General features: G+C 38.5%; 3 protein-coding genes across 4 annotated transcripts; 2 read left to right on the top strand and 1 right to left on the bottom strand.

Annotated features, from left to right (window-relative positions):
• The first annotated feature begins 2,317 nt into the window (after nucleotides 1–2,317).
• LOC147334234 (E3 SUMO-protein ligase ZBED1-like) lies at nucleotides 2,318–3,703 on the top strand. Its single transcript, XM_086286611.1, has 2 exons — nucleotides 2,318–2,815; nucleotides 3,010–3,703. The coding sequence occupies exons 1-2, from the start codon at nucleotides 2,318–2,320 to the stop codon at nucleotides 3,478–3,480; spliced, it is 969 nt and encodes a 322-aa protein (XP_086142737.1). The 3' UTR covers nucleotides 3,481–3,703.
• Nucleotides 3,704–8,295: 4,592 nt separating this feature from the next.
• Nucleotides 8,296–9,732, top strand: LOC147334233 (uncharacterized). Its single transcript, XM_086286744.1, has one exon. It carries the CDS (start codon nucleotides 8,444–8,446, stop codon nucleotides 9,050–9,052), a length of 609 nt encoding a protein of 202 aa, XP_086142870.1. The 5' UTR covers nucleotides 8,296–8,443; the 3' UTR covers nucleotides 9,053–9,732.
• A 4,818-nt stretch (nucleotides 9,733–14,550) lies between these two features.
• LOC147334232 (sialoadhesin-like) lies at nucleotides 14,551–23,966 on the bottom strand. Of its 2 annotated transcripts, XM_086286505.1 has the most exons (13): nucleotides 23,880–23,966; nucleotides 22,942–23,016; nucleotides 22,509–22,584; nucleotides 21,310–21,417; nucleotides 21,121–21,153; nucleotides 20,080–20,361; nucleotides 19,505–19,771; nucleotides 18,430–18,735; nucleotides 18,075–18,335; nucleotides 17,326–17,574; nucleotides 17,060–17,122; nucleotides 16,053–16,104; nucleotides 14,551–15,899 (listed from the first exon to the last, which is right to left on the bottom strand). In XM_086286505.1, exons 3-13 carry the CDS (start codon nucleotides 22,567–22,569, stop codon nucleotides 15,851–15,853), a joined length of 1,731 nt encoding a protein of 576 aa, XP_086142631.1. In that variant the 5' UTR covers nucleotides 22,570–22,584; nucleotides 22,942–23,016; nucleotides 23,880–23,966; the 3' UTR covers nucleotides 14,551–15,850. The 2 variants fall into 2 exon arrangements, 1 of the variants encoding a protein (XP_086142631.1); XR_015128400.1 differs by lacking the exons at nucleotides 17,060–17,122; nucleotides 17,326–17,574; nucleotides 18,075–18,335; ... (4 more) ...; nucleotides 21,310–21,417; nucleotides 22,509–22,584.
• Nucleotides 23,967–25,015: the final 1,049 nt, after the last annotated feature.

Genomic DNA, 25,015 nt, shown 5'->3' with positions numbered 1-25,015 from the left:
GATGCTAACGATTAGCAGCTAGATCTAATTCATTAGTTTGTGCGGAAACCTCGTGGCACTTTTGTGGATTTATACCTGTACCGGGCTGTAATCACAGCAGATATAGACTGGTGGATCACACTATCTTTTGTTTATGTTTATTTCATTGTTACACTGTAAGAAATATTAGTGAGTTTAAAGACTACCCATAAGGCAGTGCGCCTATAAGAGTTGTGTGAGACTGCAAAAGTGTGTAAAGTTATGCTATGTCAATGTATATATTTGCAGATGCAGTAAAGGCGAACTCACAAAGCCACGCTGGTTTCAATTCATTTTAATCCAAGTGTGCAACAACTAGCACTACAAAACAGCAAAACAGGGAGACTCTGTTTTTGAGTTGGTGGTGGTCAGAGGGCCCGGTGGCGCCAGTGTCCAGCAGCCTCGCCTCTGTCAGTGCGCCCCAGGGCAGCTCTGGCTACAATGTAGCTGCCATCACCAGTGTGTGAATGTGTGTGAATGGGTGGATGACTGAATGTAGTGTAAAGCGCTTTGGGGTACAAATACAGACCATTTATCATTTACTATTTAAAGAAGAGACTGATTATAAAAAATATAGCTGATGAATTTTGTTGATGTCTTGAAGACTTCAGAGTCATTTAGCCTCAACTCTGAAACATCTCTAAGAAAGGATTGTGGGAAACACTGAAGAGACATGACCGAGGAAGCTGGTTCTGTTTTGTATCCAGAGTGCAGGAAGTGTTGCAATCTGCTGCACAGCTTCCAACCACAAAACCATCATGGCGACTCAGTATTTCTCTGCTGTCTGACAGTGACAGGCCTAAACGGTGATTTAGAGTCAAATGCATTTAATTTCCCTTCTTATTCACACAATGAATTTTTGCAGTTATGTTTTACTAAATACTAACAGAGCAGATTGCAGATTTGTAGCCTGAGCTGAAAATCTTCTTCACTAACCTGGAAAATCAGACCCAAAAACCTGACTTTAAGAGAATTTATCTCTGGAGAGAAAACTGTCTGCAGTCTGAACCAAACAGAGAAGTATTTTGCGAACAGCCCTGAGAACATGGGAGGGAAGGAGGGCGTGAGTAAATCTTGTGATTTAAAGCACTTCTGCTAAGCAAGAGAGGAGAAAGAGAAAGCAACTGAGATATCACAACTTTTGCACATCTTCCTGATCCATGAAATGGAAATATAAATACTTGATTATTAGGGGTGGGGGAAAAAATCGATACTGCGTAGTATCACGATATTTTGTTTGCCAATAATGTATCGCTACAGGGACAGCAGACATCGATATTTTGTTCCAAAAACTTCCAGTCCACCAGATGGTGCGGTTGAGCCTTTTCTCTAGTGAGGTCAGCAGAGGTTAGGTCAGCACATGGGAAAATTGATCAAACAAAGATGGAGGAAGAAAAAGAGATCAGGAAAGTGCCATCTGCGTTTAAATCAAACGTCTGGACGTACTTTGGATTTTTTAACAAGGATGGAACAAATGAGATGGATATGACACACGGGATTTGCAAGGTGTGTCGTATGAAAATAAAGTACTCTGGGAATACTACGAACATGAGGGCCCATCTTACACGGCACCATCCAAAAATAGCATTAACCACGGACGGGAAAGCTAGCTCTGAATCAGCCAACGCTGGACACTCTTAGCTTAGCAAAGCTATCTCCCAATTCAGAGCGAGCTAAGAAAATAACACAATCTATCACGTACTTCATCTGCAAAGACCTGCGTCCTTACAACATTGTGGAAAACTAGGGCTTTTCTTACATGATCAAGACGCTGGAACCCAGGTATGTGATACCATCACGACGTTTTTTCGCGGACACAGCCGTACCCAATCTCTACATAGATGTGAAGCGTAAAGTTGAGGAAAGTTTGAGCACAGCAGAAAGGGTTGCATTAACTTGCGACGCATGGACCTCGCGGGCTGTAGATTCATATGTGACTATAGCAGCTCATTATCTCACAGCGGACTGGCAACTGCTGTCTTACGTTCTCCAAACTCGAACATTACATGAAAGTCACACCGGAGCGAACATTGCAAATCTCCTGCAAAATGCAGCACAGGAATGGGGGATTGCCGACAAAAATCTGGGGGTTGTCACCGACAATGCTTCTAATATGACAATTGCCACTCAGCTAGCGGGATACCTGCATGTGAAGTGTTTCGCCCATACGCTCAATCTGGCATCACAACGAGCCTTAAACCTGCCTGCAGTAGCCAGGGTCTTAGGGAGAGTGCGGCGCATAACTGGGTTTTTCAATAGAAGCACAGTGGCAAACCACACTCTGGAGCAAAAACAGAAAATGTTACAGCTCCTGACTCACAAGCTTAAGACAGACGTCTGCACGAGATGGAACATGCTCCAGCGTTTCCTTGAACAACAACCTGCGATTTGTGCAGCGCTGCTGTCTCCCGAAGTCAGAAAGAGTAGCACAGATATCTTTACTCTAAATGAGACGGATATTGGGAACACTGAAGAAATTGTCCGGGCCTTGAAGTCAATGCAAGTCGCGACTACTGTGATGTCTGAGGAAAAGAATCCTACTCTGTCTGTCGTAGCACCGCTGCTAGCACAGCTGTTGCACAACACCCAAGACAACATTGGTGACACAGCACTGGTCAGAAACATCAAGCAAAGTATCAGTCAAGATCTTAAGAAGAGATATGCCAGCACAGTCGAGAGGAACACCCTCTACACAGCATCAGCTCTCGACCCACGCTTTAAAACCCTGCCGTTCCTGTCACTGGAGGAAAGACAGGAAACCTATGCCAGAGTGGTTGCTGAGGCTATAACCCTTCAGGTAAGCAAACATTCTGGTGTTATAATTTAAATAACTTACAATATTAGTAGATCGGTGATATTTTTGTCATATTGGTAATATTCTATTTAACAATTAAATACATTAATTATAATTTGCTAACATATTACTGCATACTAAAAGATATGAAATATTTATTTTCTCCCTCTCTCTGTATGTGTGTGGGTTTTCTACAGGAAGAAAAGAGGCAGCAGCCCATCTGTGAGCCAGAAGCCCATGAACATCATGAGAAACCTGACGAGACTGAACAAAATCTCAGACCCCCTCTCATACCAGCCAAGATGAGGAAGTCTTGTGGGTTAACAGACTTGCTTGGTCAGACTTATGGTGATGTTGGAGCCCCACCAAAACCATTATCTGCCACAGCTGAGGAGGAGGTGAAAAGATACCAGGAGGTCACATCACTGGCACTCACAGAAGACCCACTAAGCTGGTGGAAATCCCATGAGGAAGTCTATCCTTTCCTGGCCACGCTGGCAAAAAGATACCTTTGTATCCCAGGTACTAGTGTCTCGGCTGAAAGAGTCTTCTCAACCGCTGGAGACATCGTCACAGCAAAACGGAGCACTCTGACTTCAGAGCATGTTGATCAGCTCCTTTTTCTGAGCAAGAATGCTGACATTGCTTCACTGTCCAAATGTGTTTAACTTTTTAGGGCAGCAACAAACAGGACAGTTTACTTATTTTAATTTAAGAAATGTTTTATTTTATTTAAATTTAAAACTTTTTTTATTTAATGTAAAATTATATTTTGTTTTAAGCTATAATTGTACCAGATAGTTACGTTCAGTTAAGTTGGTTACTAGACTGTTATACAAACCGTTCACTTTGTCAGCAATAAAACTGACTGACATGAGAGAAAGACTGAGTGTGAGACTTTATTATTAGATAAAATGAATATTGATTAAGTTTACCTTTATGGACAAAATCTGCAGTAGAAAAAATATGTGATAAATCACAAAATATTGTATTGCAATACCCAGAATATTGCAAAAATATATATTTAAAAAAAACCTGCAATAATATCGTATCGTGAGTTAAGTATTGTGATAATATCGTATCGTGGGGTGTATGGTGATTCCCACCTCTATTGATTATGTAAATACTGGAATACAGCTTTGCTGTTGTGCAGAACAAAAGTCATGAAGTCCAAACTAAACTTTCTTGATGTGACTGGTTATTGTTGTTATGACCATGAATAAAAAAAAAATCCCACATTGAAAGTTTATTTATATACAAGCAAGCACCTGCAAGCAGTGGGGAGGACAAACTCCCTTCATAAATCTATGGCGGAACCAGGCCCAGGGAGGAGAAGCAATCTTGCACGAATATTTGAGGTGGTGTAAAGAAACAAACACAAACAGTGGAAGAGAAAATAGAGACTATCTAGCATAGTTGAGATATGTAAACATCTGCAGAATGAAAAAGTGAAAATGGTGAGTGGAAAATAAATGCTCAGTGCATATAGGGGAAGTCAGCAGCAGCTTGGTGGATGGGCCTGAAAGCTAAAGCTGAAGATGAATAGAATTAATGATAAATAAAATGATCAGTAGCTAAAACTCTAGTGTGAATCGTAACGTTGACTTTGTCCTGTAGGCCTACCTGTTGCCTCGAACAGCCTTCACAGAACATAATAATATCATCTTCATTAGCACATAGACGACTCAGGATCTGATGGTGAAAGATAATTTTTGACATGTTTTACTGGCCAGGTAACATGTTGTTACCTTCCTTCACATCCATAGAATTCGTTTTGGGTTCAACTGAAGTGTCAGCCCTGCAGATCAAAGTATTGGATTATTTCCTGTCACAGAGTGAGAGACATGGTACATCCTGGACCTTCATAGGGCTGACACAGAGAGACAAACAACTAGACCAGGCAACAACTAGAACAACTCCAGGCCTCGGCAGGCTGAATCCAATTATTATGGTAAATGGCCTGCATTTGTATAGCGCTTTTCTAGTCCATAGGACCCCAAAGTGCTTTACACTACATTCAGTCATTCACCCATTCACACACTGGCGATGGCAAGCTACATTGTAGCCACAGCTGCCCTGGGGCGCACAGCCTCCAAAGTTTCAGGTGACAAAAAAGGCGCCGAACATGTATCAAGCATCTTATACCTAATAAAGTGGCCACAAGTAGAAACTATAAAATTCTGTTTATATTTTTGCACTTGTGTCAGTCTGAGTGAGTCCAGTTTATCACCAGCTACTGTTTTTTTCCTACTTTTCTTCCTCAGTAACATTGTTCATCTTACAAAACAAACGTTACTTTTTTTAATCTTCTTTTGAATCTTACAAACTTTGCAGAAGAAGAAACAAAAATGTTTCAGTTTGACCTCTAGGTGGCAGTGTTGTCTTAGTGCTACCATAGCCACCTACAGAGGACTGAAGGAACAGTGTCAATATGTTGGAGCTGTAAAATAAATATGTGTGTGACTGAAAACTGACCTTGATCAGCCGCCAGTGATCCAGCCAAAGTGTGGGACACAAACACTATTAAAATATGTTTCATTTGGATTTCAGACTTAAATTTTCCCAAATGTTAAAAATAGAAGAAATAAAAGACATATTACGTGAAATATATACAATTTTTGACATTGTAAGAAACACCTGTCAGTTTGCACATAAGATTTTAGTCATACTGACAATAATTTAACCCTCTTATATGGTCACTTTGTGTTTTCTTTGCTAAATACTTCAATCCTCTACACATGCAGGCATAAACATCCATTAAAGATCCAGACCTACATGAAATATAGGCTAAGATATATCTGCAAGACAAATGGGAGATAATCATCATCACGTGGTATTTGATATGTTCCTGTGAGTTGGTAATCTATCTATCCATCCATCCATCCATCCATACATAACAAAGCACACACACATAATCTGGGCTTTCACTCCCTCGCATTGGACCTGTTACTGTAATCAGAGACAACATGAAGCTCTGATCAAAGAGTGTAGCTGCTACAGCTCTGCCACCACAGTCTGAAGCAGGAATAAGGTTTGACAGAGAGCTTCCTCTGTGACAGGATAATATGTTGAAGTTTCTTCTTGTTTCTGCTTTATGTTCACAGAGTAGGTGAATTTATCACTCAGTGTAATGCAGACAGCAGCGTGTTCAAGGTTCTTTATTTGTCACATGCATAGTTATACAAGTATAACACACAGTGAAATGTAACCTGACACGCTCCTGGACATGTGCAAAAATGGGGGGGGGGGGGGGTGGTAGAGGAAGAACATTATATATATATATATATATATATATATATATAGTATATACGTTGGGTGAGTGTGCAGTAGTAGCAGCAAGCAGGTGAATTCTGTGCATTAATATGAATAGACATCTGACTATTTTACAGGACAGACAAAATAAACATATATAAAATTAAAGGAATTTGGAATGTACATTGTGCCTTGGTTTAGGGTGTCTGGAAGAGTCCTGTCTCAGTCAATTATAGTGTGGACACACTGAGAGGCCCACTCCTGTTTTTCTCTGTTACTGACTCACAGGAACATCCCAGATGTCTCAATCCACCCGAAAGCATGAGTCACGATCAGTCACTGAGAACCACGTGACGATGATCTTTCCATCCATCTGACAAACATGTCTCAGAATATGTTTTCAAAGCTGAATCCAGGTCTCCTTGACTTCTGTCACCACACACAGACATGGCATGTATAGTTTCAACACTCCCTCAAACCCCCATCTTCTTTTATTTGAGCCACACTGGTTCATCTAAAGCTGATCTCAATAGCTACAAAACAAATTTGACCCAGAAGAGACTTTGTGTGCTTTTGATCGGTAGGCCCACCAAACTCCTTCACAGGAAGCTGATTTCAGCTCTCTGACAAACAACGTCTTGATCCCTGATCCGATGAATCTCACGCAGTAGATAATGCAGGGTTCTGGAGCTGAGGTGGGTGAGAGGACTCGCCCAGCCTGACTGCCTTGTTGCACAGGAGTCTTTGCTGCTTGGCCTGATACGAAGAAACCTGAGTAGCCCTGCAGGCCAATTCTGAGTCACACCTCTTATGGCAGCTCCCCTCTCGATCGTGACGATGATGATGATGAACACCTCTGGGCATCCAACTTTATACTTTACCCCATTCACATCCCATTCTCTTGCTCTCCCTCTAATATCAAGTCAACCAATTAGGTTTTGACATAAGATTCACTGATCTTCAGCCCCACCTTATTATCCTCTCCATCTCTGACCTTTCACCCACTTTTAACTAAGACAAAGGTCATTTCATGCCTTTATTCGGTTCATTAGCATTTCATTCACTTTAGCAGAATCCCTTTAAAACCAATTTTTCCCTTTTAAAACTACTCAGACTTCAGCAGTTTATTTGATCACGTCAACAAAGAGACTCTAAATGTAAGAAGAAACAGCACGATAAGTGACACTTTTCACATTTACTTTTTATTCTTTCAATTCAGCTTTCCAAAAAGTATTAATGCCTGAACATTCACACAATGTAATCAAATAAAGTTTCACTTTACATTTCAGACTGCAATAACCTGAGAGAGAGAGAGATAAGATAAAACTTTATCAATTCCTCGGGTGGGTTCCTCTGGGAAATTCGGTTCACAAACACATTTTTTTATTTGCTTTTTACACACACAAGAAACTGTAAAACCCAGAGCGCAAAAACAGAGAGGTTCAGGAAAATCTGTGTCCACAATCAGCGAAGAAGTGTAAAAACTGTTGAAAGGGAGAAAAGAGGAAAAACTTTGTTTAAAAAAAAAAACCCGGAAAAGATCGTAAGAAAAAAAAAAAGAAAAAAAGTTGGAAAAAGTCTAAAATCCCTGTTCACAAAAGGTGAAGAAGCGTAAAAACTGTTCAAAAAGTGAAAAAACAGTGTTTAAAAAAAACAGCAAAAAAGTGTGAAATGCTTCTCCAAAAATAGAAAAAAGGTTAGAAAAGTGTAAAAACTGTAAAAAAAACAGACAAAAAAAACAACAGCAAAAACAAAAACGTGTAAAGCGATTGCCCAAAAAGAGACAGAATATTGGAAAATGTCCAAAACGAAATCAAAGGTTGAGAAAACTGTAAGAACCGTATCCAGAAAAGTTGAAAAAGTGAAAAAACTAGGTTGAGAACCCCCCCACCCCCCAAAAAAGACCGAAATCTGTGTGGCAAAACGGGAAGAAAGCTGCCAAAGTCGTGTCTCCGTCTTTGGTGTGGATACGATTTTTAATTAGGGCCTCTAAGCTAAGACTGAAAACCAAAAATCATATAAACTACAGTGAAATGAGCAAAAGTCGAAGTGGAACCCATCTGAAAAGAATTGTGTTTAAGGGTTCAGCAGGACTAGAGAACAATACCTGAACAAGTCTGCTGAAGCCCTTAAACACAGCCTCTCAGTGGGTAAAAAGGTTTCAACTTACCGTCAGAGGCTGAAGAAAAACTTGGGCACATAAGAGCCGATGTGTCCACACCGAAGCTGAGAGACAGGCTGCTGAAGTGTTTTCAGCTTCGTGTGAGGCAAAACAGACAAGCCGCTATTCCCGAAGCTGAGCGGTCCCGAGAAATTTCCGTTTATTAATGTTGCATGTGTGAGCAGCATGTATGAGACACCTCTTTGCTCTCCGCTCGAATGGCTACACTCCGAATTACGTCACTGTTCGGGGGCGTGCTCTGCGCATGCGTCCTGGCTTGCACTGCTGAAGGCGAGCTCAGCGGTTCTTCACACACACGTGACAAAAAAGTCCCAGCTGAGTCTGGAAACAACGTCACTCTGACATGTCGAGCTCCAAACAACAAGTTCATAGTTGTGAACTGGAGCAGAGCTGATCTGGGAGAAGAATATGTGCTCTTGTACCGGGACGAGCACTTTGATACCACCAAGCAGCATCCATCTTTTAAGAAGCGGGTGGCTCTGCAGGACAGACACATGAAGGATGGAGACGTGTCTTTGATTCTGGACAATGCGACGACTGCGGATGCTGGAACGTACGAGTGTCGCGTCTTCATGGAAGAAACACGCTCGTGGGAATCTATCTGCACCTCACACCTGTTTCTGCTAGAAGATCAACCAGGAGGACTGATAGGGGACGGAGTCAGAAGAGGACGTGCTGGACTGATAGCGAGCGCGTCACTTTGTGTTGTGCTTGTTGTTGTTGCTGTTGTTGCTTTTCTGACCTACAGAACACATGGACAGAGTCAGGATTCAGAGCGTCCTCCTGCTGAACTGCAGACTGTCTGAAATGTCTCAGAGCGTTTTGCAGATGAACTTTGAGTCTCCTGCTGCTGAGCAGAGACAGACAGCATTCAGCAACACTCCACACAGACCACTGATTTCACTCTGACACTACAGGAAGGACTTCATCATCCTGCGGGCTGACGAGTACATTTACTGTAAATATTTTTCCCCTATTGTCTATGAGACTGACCAATAGGAGCAGAAAGTACTCAGCTGAGCCAAACTTTAAGCAGCTGTTACTGAACCCAGCCTCAGTGAGAATGAACTGTTCTGTCCAACACAAGCTTCATGTTGGAAACATCAGCAGGTCTCTTCTCTGACTCAGTCCAGCTGATTATTTGTCTTTGCAGGCTGATAATCCCGATGTTTCTACACTAATGTGTAAAACATCAGTTTCTCGGTTTCAGATTATTATTTATTTGTACCACTTTGTTATTTTCCATTTTAAAGGATTCAATAACTGTCAGATAACCCAGGAAATTACACGAACGTGTCAGTGTGCAGCAGTTATTAGTTTTATTGTGTTCTCTGTTGTGAGTTGTAAAGATTTAAAGCAGAATATATTGTTGTAAATGATTATTTGTGGATTATCAAATTTTCCTTCACAATAAAGTCAAATGTAACTAAAGTATTAGACAAACTGCAGCAACTCCTTTAGGAATACTAATTTATTAATGCCTGAACATTCACACAATGTAATCAAATAAAGTTTCACTTTACATTTCAGACTGCAATAACCTGTTCACAAACACATTCTTTATTTGCTTTTTTTTTTTTTTTCACAAGAAACTGTAAAACCCAGAGCGCAAAAACAGAGAGGTTCAGGAAAATATGTGTTCACAATCAGCGAAGAAGTGTAAAAACTGTTGAAAGGGAGAAAAGAGGAAAAACTTTGTTAAAAAAATGGAAACATTTTGTAAAACATTTGTCCAATAAGACAAAAAAAAAAGTTCGAAAGAGTCTAAAGTTCCTGTTCACAAACGGTGAAGAAGTGTAAAACTGTTCAAAAAGTGAAAAACAGGAAAAACTGTTTAAAAATAGCAAAAACCTGCGAGGAGGAGTGGAGGACGGCAGCACAAAGGAAGAACCTGGATTTAAGAAAGTATTTTTCAAAGAAACCTGTAAATCACTTAAAGTCAAGCTCACTCATAAAATGTGTCCGTCACAATAACGTTACAGGCTATGCTAGGCTTTGGCTCACATCAGTCTAAAATTGTATCTTACCAACGTTTTTTGGAAACTAACTGCACAACATGCAGCACTATTAGTTCTCTCAGTCTCAGAGCAGCATTTCTAATTTTGATTGAAAGTGTCAGAAAAAACGGCAGCCTTGAGCAGCCAGGATATTAGTTTACAGAGGCTGTTAAAATTATATGTCTAACGTTAAAATGTTTGTCATACAATAATTTCATCCTAATGGTACTGACGTATTCATAGGGTTAATTTTTTGACACAAAATATCATGAGGTAGTCATGATATTCCACCTTTTAGTGCAGTTTGCACGACAATTGTTAGGCTGCTGATGTAAATTGATTGATTAGTGTAGATTTGACAAATAATCTGAATTGACATTTCTCACTTTTTATATGGCACGAATCAATGTGTTATTTTATCAAGAGGCAATATGTCCTAGTGCAGTCAGAGGGGGAAATCCAGGGCCAAAGGTGAGGCATATCAAGCACATAATAATAATTTTGTGGTCATCTTAGATGAGTAGTTTTATGGACAAAAACCACCAGTTCATTTAGTGTTCCCTTAGTGCTAATGCATAAGAGAAGTTGGTGTACTATAACTGAAGTAATCTTGTTAAGATAAGATAAGATAAGATAACCTTTATTAGTCCCACACGTGGGAAATTTGTTTTGTCACAGCAGAAAGTGGTCAGTGCAAAGTTATATACCGGTACCAAAAATTTGAATACAATAAGAATAATATACTGTACACAACTGTACAGAATAGAATAGAATAAAATAGTAGAATAAAATAGAATAAAATATATATTAGGATAAAAATAGAATACAAATGTTATATACAACTGAGTAAAAATACAACTTACAAAAATACTCAGAAAAGAGTATTGCACTTAGTCTTATTGCACATGTGTGGGTTTGTGTGTGATCACCTGCAAAAATCTTTGTTGTGGAGTCTGACAGCAGTGGGGAGGAAAGACCTGCGAAATCGCTCCATCCCACATTTAAGTCCTTAAAGTCATATTCTTTTATTGTCTTGACTGTATTTGAAGCTGTTTTTATTTTTGTATGATACCTGATTTATATGGAATATGGCTGAAGTAAACTAAAGTCTAAAATACTTAGTGAGTCATTTGTTTAATAGTAATTTAACATTATATAATTCACATATAAAACTATGAATTGTAATTTTAAATGGTTTAATAGCATGTAGAATAGCATATGTAGGCAAGTATATTTCTCCTTTTTTATCAAGAAGCAAAGACAAAAAGGAAAAAAAAAGAAACAGGGCAGGGTTCGGTGGTTGAAACACCCGTCCCCACCAATGCCAAAACCAAATCTACGCCCTTGCGTTGACAGATCGTTTTTATAATTATAATTAGCTAAGCAAGCTGGGCCAAGTGATGGTTTTTTAACTGGTGGTTTAATTTCTTCCAGCTTGAAGGCCAGTGATATGTAGTACAGTACTGACAAGAAACTTAGGGTTTAAAGTATAAGAAATCTGCTATTGTAAGGAAATAGTAACAATGTTAAAACAGCCAGCTGATTCACAGATATGAATTGTTTGGAATTCTGAGCAGTAACATAAATTTACAGACACAGTTAAAAAAGGGTCATGTAAACTACTTAAATGTATATCTTTCAAATTACAAAAGAACTATGTAAAACCAGTAAAAGATTTAAACAGCACACTCTCTCCATCTGTTTGTGGCTGTATAGACATCCTCTTATTCATGCCATACTTTGCTAATGCAATATTACTGAGAGAAAGGAAAAAAAAAGGACAGATCACATAACTTTAACTTCCATGGCTAAGAGATAAATAGGATAACTTACGAGTATCTTCAATGATGGCAGCATTACTTTGGTGTGTGATGCTACCTGAATCGCTTCTTCCTCTGCAGTGGTAGATACCTCCTTGTGACACATTAATAGCTTTCTTCCCTTCATATTCTGTCATAGGCTCATCTTTAGAGCCATATGTGGCAGCTCTGTACCACAAAATGGTCCAGTTGTCAGAGCCGTCCACAAAGCAGCTCAGTGTCACGTTGCCCCCTAGTGGTATCTCATACCTCGTTGGTCTCAGTGTGGCAGTGGGTGTGTCAAAAAGGTACTTCGCTTTTCCAGTAGTATTTAGAGAAAAGCAGAAAGAGAGAGATTTATTTTAAAAGCTGTTGTTTCAGTTATTTCATCTTCACAACAAACGCAAGAGAGTTCAAACAAGCGTCATAAAAGACAATGTTTGATAGGTTTGTAGCATAAACCTATTCGCTGGAACGTTGAAGACAATATAATTACACTGCAAAGCAAGACACGAAGTAGGCAAAGTTCTTCATGTTACTCGTGCACGGGAGAAAACCGGACAAAGCGCCGTCCCTTCGCTTGACCCCAGTTGCTCTCGTCCGTTCTCCCGTACCACTGTCCTTTTATTGAGGTTACATGAATATGCATAGGTTCATTAACATATGACGTCTACATACACACAAAGAGTACCTTGCCTGTGTGTGTGTGTGTGTGTGTGTGTGTGTGTGTGGGGTACTGCTGATCAAAGGGTCATAAAAGCACACAAGCAAACATCCTTGGTCAGGAAGAGGGTAGACCCTCCCCTCATCCTAGATAACACAGTAAGGAAGTCCAGCAGTTCATTTATACACAAAAAGCACTTAGACTAGAACAGACGTAACTACGTTAATCCTACCATAACACAATTAAACAAGGTACGAACTTTCCCATGCTCCCAGGATGTAGGTGTGCATTCTAGTGTGGAATGCACACCAAGCCTCTGTAGCCTGTTAAAGATCACACAACTTATCACTACACAATTGATTATACACCCCTAAGCATCTATGGTTAAATATTTCTAAGCATAAATGACAATCAACAATACAAACTCTAACAATGTTCAACTTGATCAGCTAAAATAATAGCTTGAATTAGAATTGTCCAAATTCGGATGTTAGAGGTATGTATAACTCTGAGTGTGTTAGCTTTCCCTAATACCACATATAACAGCTGCTGTTTTATCGTGAGTCCAGCTGGGTCTAGGACCTCAATAAACTGAATATGAACTGTTTACATGAAAATATCTATTTAGGAGATAAAAACTAATCTTTGGTCTTCATAACATGAGAATAAATGCAAGACAGCTAGCTGGGTCACAGACAAACTGTATAAAATGCCAACCCGTTCTCACTCCCAAAGCGTAACATTTTACGCTAGGTGACAAATCGTCACCATATTACGTTTTCGGCTACCCACCACGTTCCTAAATGACGACCTCGGAAAAAGAGGAAATATGAGAACCGTCTGGACTGAACCTACACATGTTCGCTCTTTTTCTTCAAATCGCTTAGAAACACGCTATTTAACATCATTAAAGTCCTGGTTAAGGTCAGGAATAAGGTTATGGTCAGGGCTAGGGATAAGGTTAGGTTTAGGGCTGGAATACAGGGCTGGAACGTCTACTACCGCGGGAGCGTCATTGCACTGGATTCCAGCCATAACCCGCCGCGTACCATAAGAACGCCGAAGGTCTCCTTTCGCGTTCCTCAGGAACGCCGCGGGACGTGACAAAACGTCGACATGTTACGCCTCGGGAGTGAGAACGCTCTGAAAATGCATAAAAAATTATGTAAGCAACTTAAATTTATAGTCTTTATTTTGTAATAGGTTTTTTTCTTCTTTTTATTTGTTCTCATATTTACTCTGCACCCAATATTAGTTTTTATCTGACAGGAAGAGGTCTTTCCAGAGGCTTTTGGTGTTATTGTCATGATAGCACACTTTAGACAGTGTTAGAAATATCGTCATGCAGCCACAATTTGAGACAAGCTAGTCATCTTACAGTGCAGGTACAGAGATTAATTGTTACATATGTATAAATAGATATGTATATATCTATGACAATGCTCAAGGTAAGATATATATATATATATATATCATACCTTGAGCATTGTCAGAGAAAAGTGCTGCAAGCTCTATAACAATTGTTAAATCAAGACATTATCACATTAGCAGACAATCAAAATCATTAAACAATGGAAAAAAAGAAAATTAAAAAAGATTGCTATACACACACACACTCTCACACACACACACACACACACACACACTGGTATGGGTTGTATGCTTTGCCGTTTTCTCAAACCTTAATCACTTAATTTTAAATACATCTGTGTGTCGTCGGCATAACATTGATGTGCAATGTTATACTCCTCAAAGATTGTGCCTAAGGGGAGCATATACAGTGAGAAGAGCAGGGGGCCAAGGACAGATCCTTGAGGCACGCTGCAGGGTTAGGGTTAGGTGCAGCAGAGGAGAAATAAGGGCAAAAATTGATCGAGAAGGACCTATTAGAAAGGTATGACTTAAACTAATCTAGGGCGGCACCTCCAATGCCAACTGTGTGTTCAAGCCTCACTAATAGGATGTTATGATCTACCATATCAAAGGCCGAGGATAGATCTAGTAGGACCAAGAATGAAGAGCGTCCAGAGTCAGTATTCAGAAGGAGATCATTGAGGACTCTGAGCAAGGCCGTTTTAGTACCATAACAGGGTTTGTAAGCAGACTGAAATTGATCATAAATGGCATTCACATCCAAATACGGCCGGAGTTGTGAAAGAACGATCCTCTCCAGTATTTTGGACAGGAATAGAAGCTTAGAGATCGGCCTATAGTTCCCAAGATTGTTATAACATCTACAGGTGATTTTTCATTCAGATTGTGTAATATAATTTTTCACAATCTATTCAGAGATTATGTGGAGTTAAAAAGCTGAAGTCACTTAAGATCATCTATTTCAGTTTTTTCTTACTTCATGGGCCATCACACTGAGTGATGTCTGAATGACATCTTTTATAAGTCATTTTTGGAGGTCCAATTTTGGTCCATTGGAAGGGTTGTTTTGTAACACCAGGCAATGTCTTTTTTTCGACATCTGCTGAACATCTAGTGTTGTTATTGCTAGGATCTTTATGTTTACGAGCTATTATTGTTCAAATGTAGTGGTTGTGGACGTCTTTTCAACACATTTTAATAAATGACAATTTCAACCTGGTTACAAACAAATAACTTGATTAATTAACATAAACAAACCAGTCAAAGAAAAACAAGAAAATGTTAAATAACCAAAACAATTACCCACGTGTACTTATTAAATATATAGGCTAACACGTAATTAATCATGTTTGTTTATACATAACCCACATTCATATGCATCATGTTGATAACACCACATTAATGTTTATATTTGTAAATTAATAAAAATACATTTATTAATCATGTAAATTCCCTGCACCTGTAATAGACATCCATAACATCCAAAAGATTACTCAGTTAAAATCCAAATGTTGAACATCATATTGACCTTCAAGTTGGGTCACGGTTGGGCTTGGTTGTGTATAGATGTACAGAATTAGTCTTCGACCGACGGACCCAATAAAGACATGATCTGCAAGTCTAGAGCTGGAATTCCTTTTTTGTGCCATATTTGTAGATAATAGTGTATAGAGTATGAGGTCTGTATTTAATGTGCTATCTTCAAACAAACTAACTGTGGAAAATCTGAAGCGTCACTGATATTTGTGTAGCAGAGGAGCAACAGTGGGTTCACAAAAGGATTCTTTTTTGCTTCGCAGCTACGGCTCTCCTCACTGACCTGTAAAACATCCACATAAAGACATAGAAAGTTTTATGATGCCATGATGAGCCAAAACCTGAAATCCTTTAATCAAAAAGACTTATATATATATATATATATATATATATATATATATATATATATATATATTTGTGTGTGTCTGTACTGTACCATTTCCAGTGTCTTCCATTTTTGTTTGCTGATTCATAGACAGCGGCACTACCTAAAAAAATAAATAAATCCAGCAACAATTATTTTAAAGTCATTAGACTGAATAAACAACAACAACAACTTTTATGGTATAAATAAATCCAGAACTATGCAATTTTTCATAATTCAAAATATTTTCATACTGTGAGTCTTTTTAAATTAAAATATTCTTCATTTGGCTGCCGGCTGCCAACACATTATCACATAGTCACCACAACACATTATCTGACTCCATCTCAGCCTTCCTGTCATTCTCCACAGTCACACCAACCCTCTACATACTCGACTAGTTATGGATAGATGACACCTTATGCACCTTATCCCCCTTACTGTGTCGATACTGTGTTGGCGTGTTACTCGATATGTGCTGAATTGTAAAAAACAAAACAAAAACCCCCCAAAACATTTCAGGCTACTGGGATCCCAGATGATACCAGACTGGAGAAAATCATGTTTTCTGTCTACTTGCATTGTTTAATGGAGGATAAAAAGCTAGCACCTCTCCTCTTGGTGATTTGGAAATTGCAGTCAATTTGGCTCAGTCATATGATTTTTTTTTTAAAGCTATACACACACTAATCTTCTTCTATGGTTGTCTGCTTTACCTCCTCTAGGGCAGCTCCATCTTCAACTTCCTTTGTCCACTATGCCCACTGTCCTCTGCACATATCCAAACCATCTCAGTCTCACCTTCAATCTTGTCAACCTGAGCTGCCCCTCTGATCTACTCATTTCTACTCTTGTCTATCCTGGTCACTCCCAATGAAAATCTTAATATCACAAATCACCCCTAACACATTGTCAAACATGTCCTGCTCCACCCTCACAAACTTCTCTGTCACTTCTGACTTCCTCCAGCAGAACCACAGTTGCTCTCTTGACACCATATCATGTCACATAAAAATTTGACTTGTAACGCAGCCTCAATCAAAATTAAAAATTTAATAATAACAAATTTAAGTACTGACCAGGATGAAGGGGGCTGTTTTCACTACTTTCATTCTGGCTGAAGATTTCAGGTGGTACAGTAGCTAGTGTGATACCAAACATTTAAACAGTATTAAATGACACTATATGAGACATTTTTCAAAATACAATTTTAAAACCATTCTCCCAAAAAAGAACAAGATTATTTCGATGCTCATATATGTGCTAATACAACAAATGACAAGTGAGTTCCTTCTCAAAGATTACGATTATTTAAAAAGAAGTCACATTTTCAAATGCTACTCACATTTAACCGTCATGTAACGCGATGGTGACTCTTTTCCTGAGTACTGACACTTGTAGAAACCTTCATCAGACTTTGACACTGCCAAGAAGTTCAGCTCCTCTCGGGAATCATTTTGGACAAGTTTGTCATTGTGATAAAAAGCCACATTGGGAAAGATTTTTTTTCTTCTCAAGTTGCAACTAAGACTAACAAAAGTTCCCTCATTCACAGGATCAACAGGGACCACCATGAGAGGACCAGAATAAAAGTCTGCAAAACATACAGAAGATATTATTTCAAATGAATCAGCTGGTGCTGGATTTTAGAAAATAAAAAAGAGGGAAAAAAACATGTGCAATAATAATTACTGATTGATCAAATGTCTTATAGCTTATAGCTAAAGATCTGATATGTGACTTATAAAAAAAACAACAAAATCGTCCTTTCTTTTAGCTCATAGAGCCCTTTCAACTGTCAAGTGTGTCTCAGCGAGATGCTATTCAGCCTCAGCTGAATGGGGAGTACAATTACATCATAATCATATATATATATATATGTTCTTGAAAAATGTTGGTAAATTAATTTATAAAACATGGAATGAAATAAAACTAATAACGAAGAGTATTATGCTGCTGAGTTGAGATTCCAAAAATAAAATAATCTTTACATTTCTGCCTCTTTTTCCATGAAAGAATTGCTTAACATACATAGTGATAGAAATATTCATGAAACGTTATAACACAAAAGGGGAAAAAAACCATTCTACAAACCCTGTAAAGTGATGTTGACTGCATTGCTGAACTCTTTTAACATAGACTCACACCAGTACACTCCGTCATCTGAATATGTTGTGTCGATTGTGCATACAGATTCTCCTGACAACCAAAAGTTGCTACAATATGGCCGGCCATTCTCTGGGAACTTCCTCACTCTCCATGAAGAAGAGTTTCCCTTACAAGTCAGTTTGACAAAGTCAGAGCCAAAATTTTGCACTACAGGGCCGACTGTGAGAGACGCTGCTGATGAAGCATCTGAAAAACAACATGGATCAATAAGTGAAAGCACAGGAAGAACACATAAAAACTAAGCATCATTACAAGTATTGAGAGACAGAAAGAAACTGACCAGCAGACCAGACAAACTTTGGATCGCTGTAGTAGGTGTAGTAGTAGTTGCTTCCTCTTTCCGCTCTGCACACATATGCTGCTGTGCTTGTCTGCCCAGTAATGATGTACAAACTCTGAGCAGTCTTGCTGCCATCAGGTAGCAGCTCATACGTGTAGGGCTCCTCTGTTATTTTATAATAAGGAACAGCTTTATACCAGGAGAAGCTCCATCCTTCAGAAGGATATTCAACCTCACAGTTCAGAGTTACTGAGGCTCCAGGACTGAGCCATGAGGGAGACAGAGTGAGGACAGGATGCAGTTTAACTGTTGAAACAAGATTTTTAGATTAGGCTTTTTTATTTATGTATTTTTTTAAATAATATTGGTATATGATGGGTCCACAAATCAGGCCAGGTTCACTCTTCCCTTTTGAGCAAAAACATTTAAATAACTGGATGAAAACATGTAAATAAATATCACCAAATCTTGACAGTGGAATTACAAACTGTACCACTGTCATACATAATACTAATTTTATTGTTGTCATTTGAACCACACCATGTCACAATACGCTGTGTGTGGCACACATAAAGTAACACACTGGAGAACACAATAACAGACACTGAGATACAACTGGAAAAACACGACATTTAGATGTGACAGACTGAGAGGGAGTAAAAAAAGGGAAATATGCACAAAGATGCTGAAGACAGAACATGGAGATCAGACTAGGCATGAAAAAGGGAACCAACATAAAACAAGAAATCCAGTGCTATAGCTACCAAATTCAGAGAAAAAACACACATTCTAGAACTGGAACATAAATAATTTCTTAACTCCAAGGCAAAGAATCATGCGTTCAGAACAAACTCAAAATACTGGGTCATTATTTAATTAATCAGTCAAGTGACTGGACTTCTTTAAGTCCCTTCAAGAAACTTAAAGAAGTCGAGTTGCTTTTCTTTCCAAGCTCCTTAGGTTACCATGGCCTGGATGAATGAGAATCTGCACAGACAAGTTATCGTATGTTTTTTTTTTTTTTTTTACTAATTTGAATGAAGCAGTTTATATGGATGAAAGATGCCCAACTTACATGATACAGTTACTGGAATGACATTACTCCACTGTGTGAAGGAAAGATCCGTTTTGCCTCTGCATTGATAATCTCCATTGTCATCCCAACCAACATTGTAGAATGTTCTTTCATTGGTTGTATAATATGTGGTAAACCTTTTTGGTCTCCAATCATAGCTCCAGTAAGTTCCTTCACCTCCCTGGATGTCACATCTGACAGTGAATGTTTCACCCATGTATATCTTAGTCCAGTTGGGCTTCAGGGTCAAAATGGCCGTAATAGGAACTGTTCACATAAAATATGAAATTAAAAGAAACACAGAAGCATCATCTAATTCAATCCAATTAAATTTATTTACATAGCACCAAATGATGCCAACAATTGCCTCAAGGCTCTTTATATTGTGATGTAAATACCCTGATATATATATATATATATATATATATATATATATATACACACACATATATATATACAAACACACACACAAAGTCTCTCTATCTGTCTCGCTGAGAGGAAGACAAAACGAAGGACAGATCACATAATCTCATAACTTTAACTTCCATAACTAAGGGATAAACAGGAGAACTTACGAGTGTCTTCAATGATGGCAGCATTACTTTGGTGTGTGATGCTACCTGAATCGCTTCTTCCTCTGCAGTGGTAGATACCTCCTTGTGACACATTAATAGCTTTCTTCCCTTCATATTCTGTCATAGGCTCGTCTTTAGAGCCATATGTGGCAGCTCTGTACCACAAAATGGTCCAGTTGTCAGAGCCGTCCACAAAGCAGCTCAGTGTCACGTTGCCCCCTAGTGGTATCTCATACCTCATTGGTCTCAGTGTGGCAGTGGGTGTGTCAAAAGGGTACTTAACTTTTCCAGTAGTATTTAGAGAAAAGCAAAGAGAGAGAGATTTGTTTTAAAAGCTGTTGTTTCAGTTATTTTATTTTCACCACAAAAACAGTGTGAAAAAGCAGCATAAAACACAATGTTCAACTTATTCTGCTAAAATAATAACTTGAATTGAAATTGTCCAAATTCGAATGTTAGATGTATGTATGTATAACTCTGAGTTTGTTAGCTTTGCCTAATACCACATATAACAGCTGCTGTTTTATCGTGAGTCCAGCTGAGTCTAGGACCTCAATAAACTGAATATGAACTGTTTACATAAAAATATCCCTTTACGAGATAAAAAAAAGAAAAAAGAAACTTTGGTCTTTATAACATAAGAATAAATGCAAGACAGGTAGCTGGGTCACTATTTATGCATGTGTTGTTGTCTTACAGTTTTTAAGACAACTTAAATTTATAGTCTTTATTTTGTACTAGGTTTCTTTCATCTTTTTCTTTCTTTTCATATTTCCTCTGCCCAATAGTAGTTTTTATCTGACAGGAAGAGGTCTTTCCAGAGGCTTTTGGTGTCTTTGTGATAATAGGACACTTTAGCCAGTGTTAAAAATACTCTTCATTCAACCGCAATTTGAGACAAGCAACTCATCTTACAGTGAAGGTACATAGAATTAACTGTTACATATGTACAATATAAATACAGAGAAAATGTAACTTTAATTGTAACTTAGAGTGCGGATAGTTTATATATTATAAAAGAGAAAGAAAACAACTTCTTACCTTGAGCATCGTCAGAGAAAAGTGCTGCAAGCTCTGTAGCAAAGATTAAATCAGGACATTATCAAATTAGCAGACTATCAAAATCATTAAACGATGGAAAAAAGGAAACTTTACAAAAGATTGCCTGCCACACACACACACACACACACACACGCACACACATACACACACACACACACACACACATACTGGTATGGGTTGTATGCTTTGCCCTTTTCTCAAACCCTGCTAATCGTTGGTCTAGACGGAGTAGTCTTTCCACAGGTCCTGGACTCCTGAACGTATGGCTGCGCTGTTCTAAAAAGTATGGGGGAAAAAATGGGTTACTTCAGACCTCTTACACTGTGTGTGGAAGTCAATAAAATCTAAAACACACTAACTGGACATTTTGAATTTGGGCAAATATGTGGTTCACAAGGTCAAAATAAACAGTTTATAAGGACTTTAAAGGGACAATGATGTAATTTATTAAATCCCACCTCATTAACATAAATACACCTTTGACATAACTGTGTTACTGGAACAGCAGTATTTGATTAACAAAAATCTGGTTTTGCTAAACATAACCCTAAAATATGTAAATCAAAATATATTCAAAAATTTTATGAAAATAAAGAAAAAAAAATACTCTTGTTTTACAAAAGCTTTTTTCTTGTTTGAAGAACAGCTGGAGGGCTGTAGTCACAGTGGGTTCTTGTTCCCCTCTCCACACAGCATCTTTGGATTTCAGAGTGGTCATCGGGTTCTTGGTCAGCGTTCTCACTAAAGCTAGTCTATGTCAACTGCTCAGTTTGGGCAGCTGAATAGTTCTCACAAGGGTCCTATTTGTGCTGAACCTCTTCCATTTGACAATTATGGAGCTCACTACACTCTTGGGAACCGTCAGTAGAGCAGAACATTTTCTGCAGCCTTGCACAGAGCTTTGCATTGTAAAACCTCATCTCTGACCTCTGCAGAGAGTTCCTTTGACTTTATGGCCTTATTTTTGCTCTGATGTGGATAATCAGGTGTGAAGCCTTCTATAAAGAGGTGTATGCTTTTCCACATCATGTCTAATCAGTTTTGGTCCACAGGTGTACTCCAGTCAAGCTTTGGAAGCATCTTATAGCAATGATCAATTCATTTATTTCATTTTGATTACAGTTTGTCATCATGAGATACTGATAGTAGATTATTAAGAAAAAATGAGACTGAATAACTCTGGAAAAAAAGTAAACAAGGATATAGACAAAGAATTAATCATTTGAATTGAATGCAAAACCAACATTTATCTAATAATAGTCGTCATGTAACTCAATGGAAAGTTAAATCATAATCCAACCCTCCTGATTCGCTTTTCCTCTTTCCTCTGTAAGGACACATTCAAAACGACTGGTGCATGTGTTTACCTGAAAGTGCAATGAGAGCAGACAGGAAGAGCAGGGGGTGGAGCATCTTGTAGGGAGCCATCTAGCGGATTGGGAACTATAAGACAACAAAGATCGAAACCACTAAACAGAAAGTTAAAGACACATTCTGAACAGTGCACATTATTAAAAAAAATCATAACATGCGAACAGACTCAGTGTTTGAACAAAGAAAGTGTAGTGATTGTAATTCATCTCTAAAATCTGATTCCTCACACTTATATTTCACACATTTCTCTAGACTGGAAGAGAACTCAGTTTGCTATTTTTGTTTTTATTTCATAATCAAATCCAAAAGTTTAAAGTGTTCCTCGCCCAGCATATTTACTATAAATAGTCTGTCACACAGTCACTAGATTTTTTTCAATAAATACCAGGCATGTTTCATTTCTGGGATGTAGAGTTTGGTGTTTACCTCAAATATAACCAGCTGTGTGTCTGTGATAAACACACTTGTGTTGTGGGTAAAGAAGTCACTTCTTGATTCTGCCTAAAACAACATGGATAAAAAAAAGTTGCATTTTTTAAATGGGTCACTTAGTGCAAATCTCCTGGAGTTTCAGTCTTTGCAGAGCAAACAATAATTTTTAATGCCATCCTTCCTTACAAACAAAACTGGGATTAAGCAATTATGAAAAATTATAATTTGTTTATAATTAAGCAATTATAAACAAATTATGAAAACTAACATAAAGATGTAAGCAGCCCGAGGCTCCTTTTGCAGGAACATTACAAAATAACATTTTGAATAAGTTGCATTTGAAGGTTGTACATTTAATAACATTATATTTTACATTCACCCAACTTTACATCATTATCATCACATGGTTAACTACGTTAACATTACGGCAACAATGCATAAAAGAACCATTATTATCTGCTCTACTAGTGTTTGAACTAAAATGCTAAACTGGCTGTATGTTCTTGTAAGATCTACATATACCTTTACTGACTCTGTTAAAAGTCACAGATTAATTTCAGGCAATCATTAAAATATACTTTTACACAGAGGGATGGAGTTCAGTAAAGTTTTTTCATTATTTAAAAGTGTTTTTAAAAAGTCACTTCCTGTTATTTCTCCAGATGACACCACAGAGCTGCCTTTGGATCTCTGTGTTTTTATTGTTTTGCTTGTGCAGCTTGTTTACAGTCCTGATGTGTTTCAAGTAGAACTTTGCAATGTGGATGTAAGTAAGTAGGTAAAGTTTATTTAAATAACGCTTTTCACATATTTCACATATAAAAGTGTCAAATTAAAAGACAATATTGAAAAGAGATTCATGTTAAAATTGTATTAGAATAAATAAAGTACAGGTGCCGGCGTGCTGAGGAGTAGATTGCGGCTCATCTTACCTTGGCTCTGATGAAGGCTGCTGTTCAGAAGGCGATCCTGGTGCAGCTGGACAGATTTGTCTGTGAGGACAGCTCTGTTTATGTGAGTCCTCACCTTTGTTCACGCCCAGGATAGGATGGGTGGAGGTGTCGTTCACAGTTGAGCTGCCTGATGGGAACCTCCCACTGATGATTCATTATGTAAAAACGAGGCCTTGACTGCTCCAATCAGAGAGCATAATTAATTGCACCACTGCCTGAAATGGTAGCAACAGAGTTAGCTGGGAAACGTCTATAACTCACAGTACTGTGAGTCTTGCCTGATGTCGGTGTAATCACAGTTAAAGTGGGATTTGGCAGATTTCCAACCCTTACCCGTATTATGAAAAGTTTAACCTGCCGAGCACTGTGACGACCTGAGCGGCAGCATTCTGTCGCTCTGAAGATGCTTCAGTGATAAGTCAGCGACGACAGAGCTCATACCTGGAGCAGGGGTGCATTCCTTTTACTCGTGCTAAAGTGAGCAGTAGCGCTGTGTGCATAAACCCTGCTTTTCACCTGCTGTATGTGTAATATATATGTGTGGTATTTATTAAACTTAAAGCAAAGGCTTTAAGTTTAATAAAGCCAGGCTGACAAACCATCTGTCAGCCTGGCTGTGGCACAACAGACACTGTGCTACAACACTGTGCCAGTTTGTGCCTCTTTATGAGGTTCATGAGTCCTACAGCTTTGGTGTCACTATTGCAAATAAAGTTAAACGTCGAACTGCAGTGTGAACTAACCAAGAACTGCAGTTTGCCAATCGTGGCTGCTCAGGAGCTCTTTGCCAGCATAAAGCCAATGTAAAGGGAGAAACTGCCAAATCATAAAGTCATTAAAAACTTGTAGTTGTTGTCCTGTTAACAGCTGCACTGCAAACAAATAAGTCAAATCAGAGCCTGATGTTCCACTCCTTGTAACTCGTGTAGTTTTGATGCCAAGCAACAACACTTACAGTCATACAGTGCTGTGCAAAACTCTTGAGCCTCCTCTCACTTCATAATTGTCATCTTCCAAAACAGCATTTTTGTAACTTTTAAAGTGCTCTTGAGTGATATTTATAGGCTTTCTAAAGGTTTTTCAGTTTTTTCTTTGGACATTAGCAGGGTTTTCAC

Source organism: Aulonocara sp. 'chitande type north' Nkhata Bay, linkage group LG3 (assembly GCF_057382095.1).
Source record: "Aulonocara sp. 'chitande type north' Nkhata Bay isolate Kocher_YH1m ecotype deep benthic linkage group LG3, A_spYH_male_GT1.1, whole genome shotgun sequence".
Classification (NCBI taxonomy): domain Eukaryota; kingdom Metazoa; phylum Chordata; class Actinopteri; order Cichliformes; family Cichlidae; genus Aulonocara; species Aulonocara sp. 'chitande type north' Nkhata Bay.
Note: the sequence above shows the minus strand (reverse complement) of the source record. Positions and strands in the feature narration are given on the sequence as shown.

Bases quoted from the DNA above. Each gene is read 5' to 3' on its own strand.
- LOC147334234 (XM_086286611.1), top strand. From the start codon at position 2,318: ATGTTACAGCTCCTGACTCACAAGCTTAAGACAGACGTCTGCACGAGA. The intron at 2,816-3,009 runs GTAAGCAAACAT...GGTTTTCTACAG, and splicing joins CTGAGGCTATAACCCTTCAG to GAAGAAAAGAGGCAGCAGCC.
- LOC147334233 (XM_086286744.1), top strand. From the start codon at position 8,444: ATGGCTACACTCCGAATTACGTCACTGTTCGGGGGCGTGCTCTGCGCA.
- LOC147334232 (XM_086286505.1), bottom strand. From the start codon at position 22,569: ATGGCTCCCTACAAGATGCTCCACCCCCTGCTCTTCCTGTCTGCTCTC. The intron at 20,362-21,120 runs GTAAGAAGTTGT...CTACTGGAAAAG, and splicing joins TTTCTCTGACGATGCTCAAG to TTAAGTACCCTTTTGACACA. The intron at 17,123-17,325 runs GTGAGTAGCATT...GTATCACACTAG, and splicing joins GCGTTACATGACGGTTAAAT to CTACTGTACCACCTGAAATC.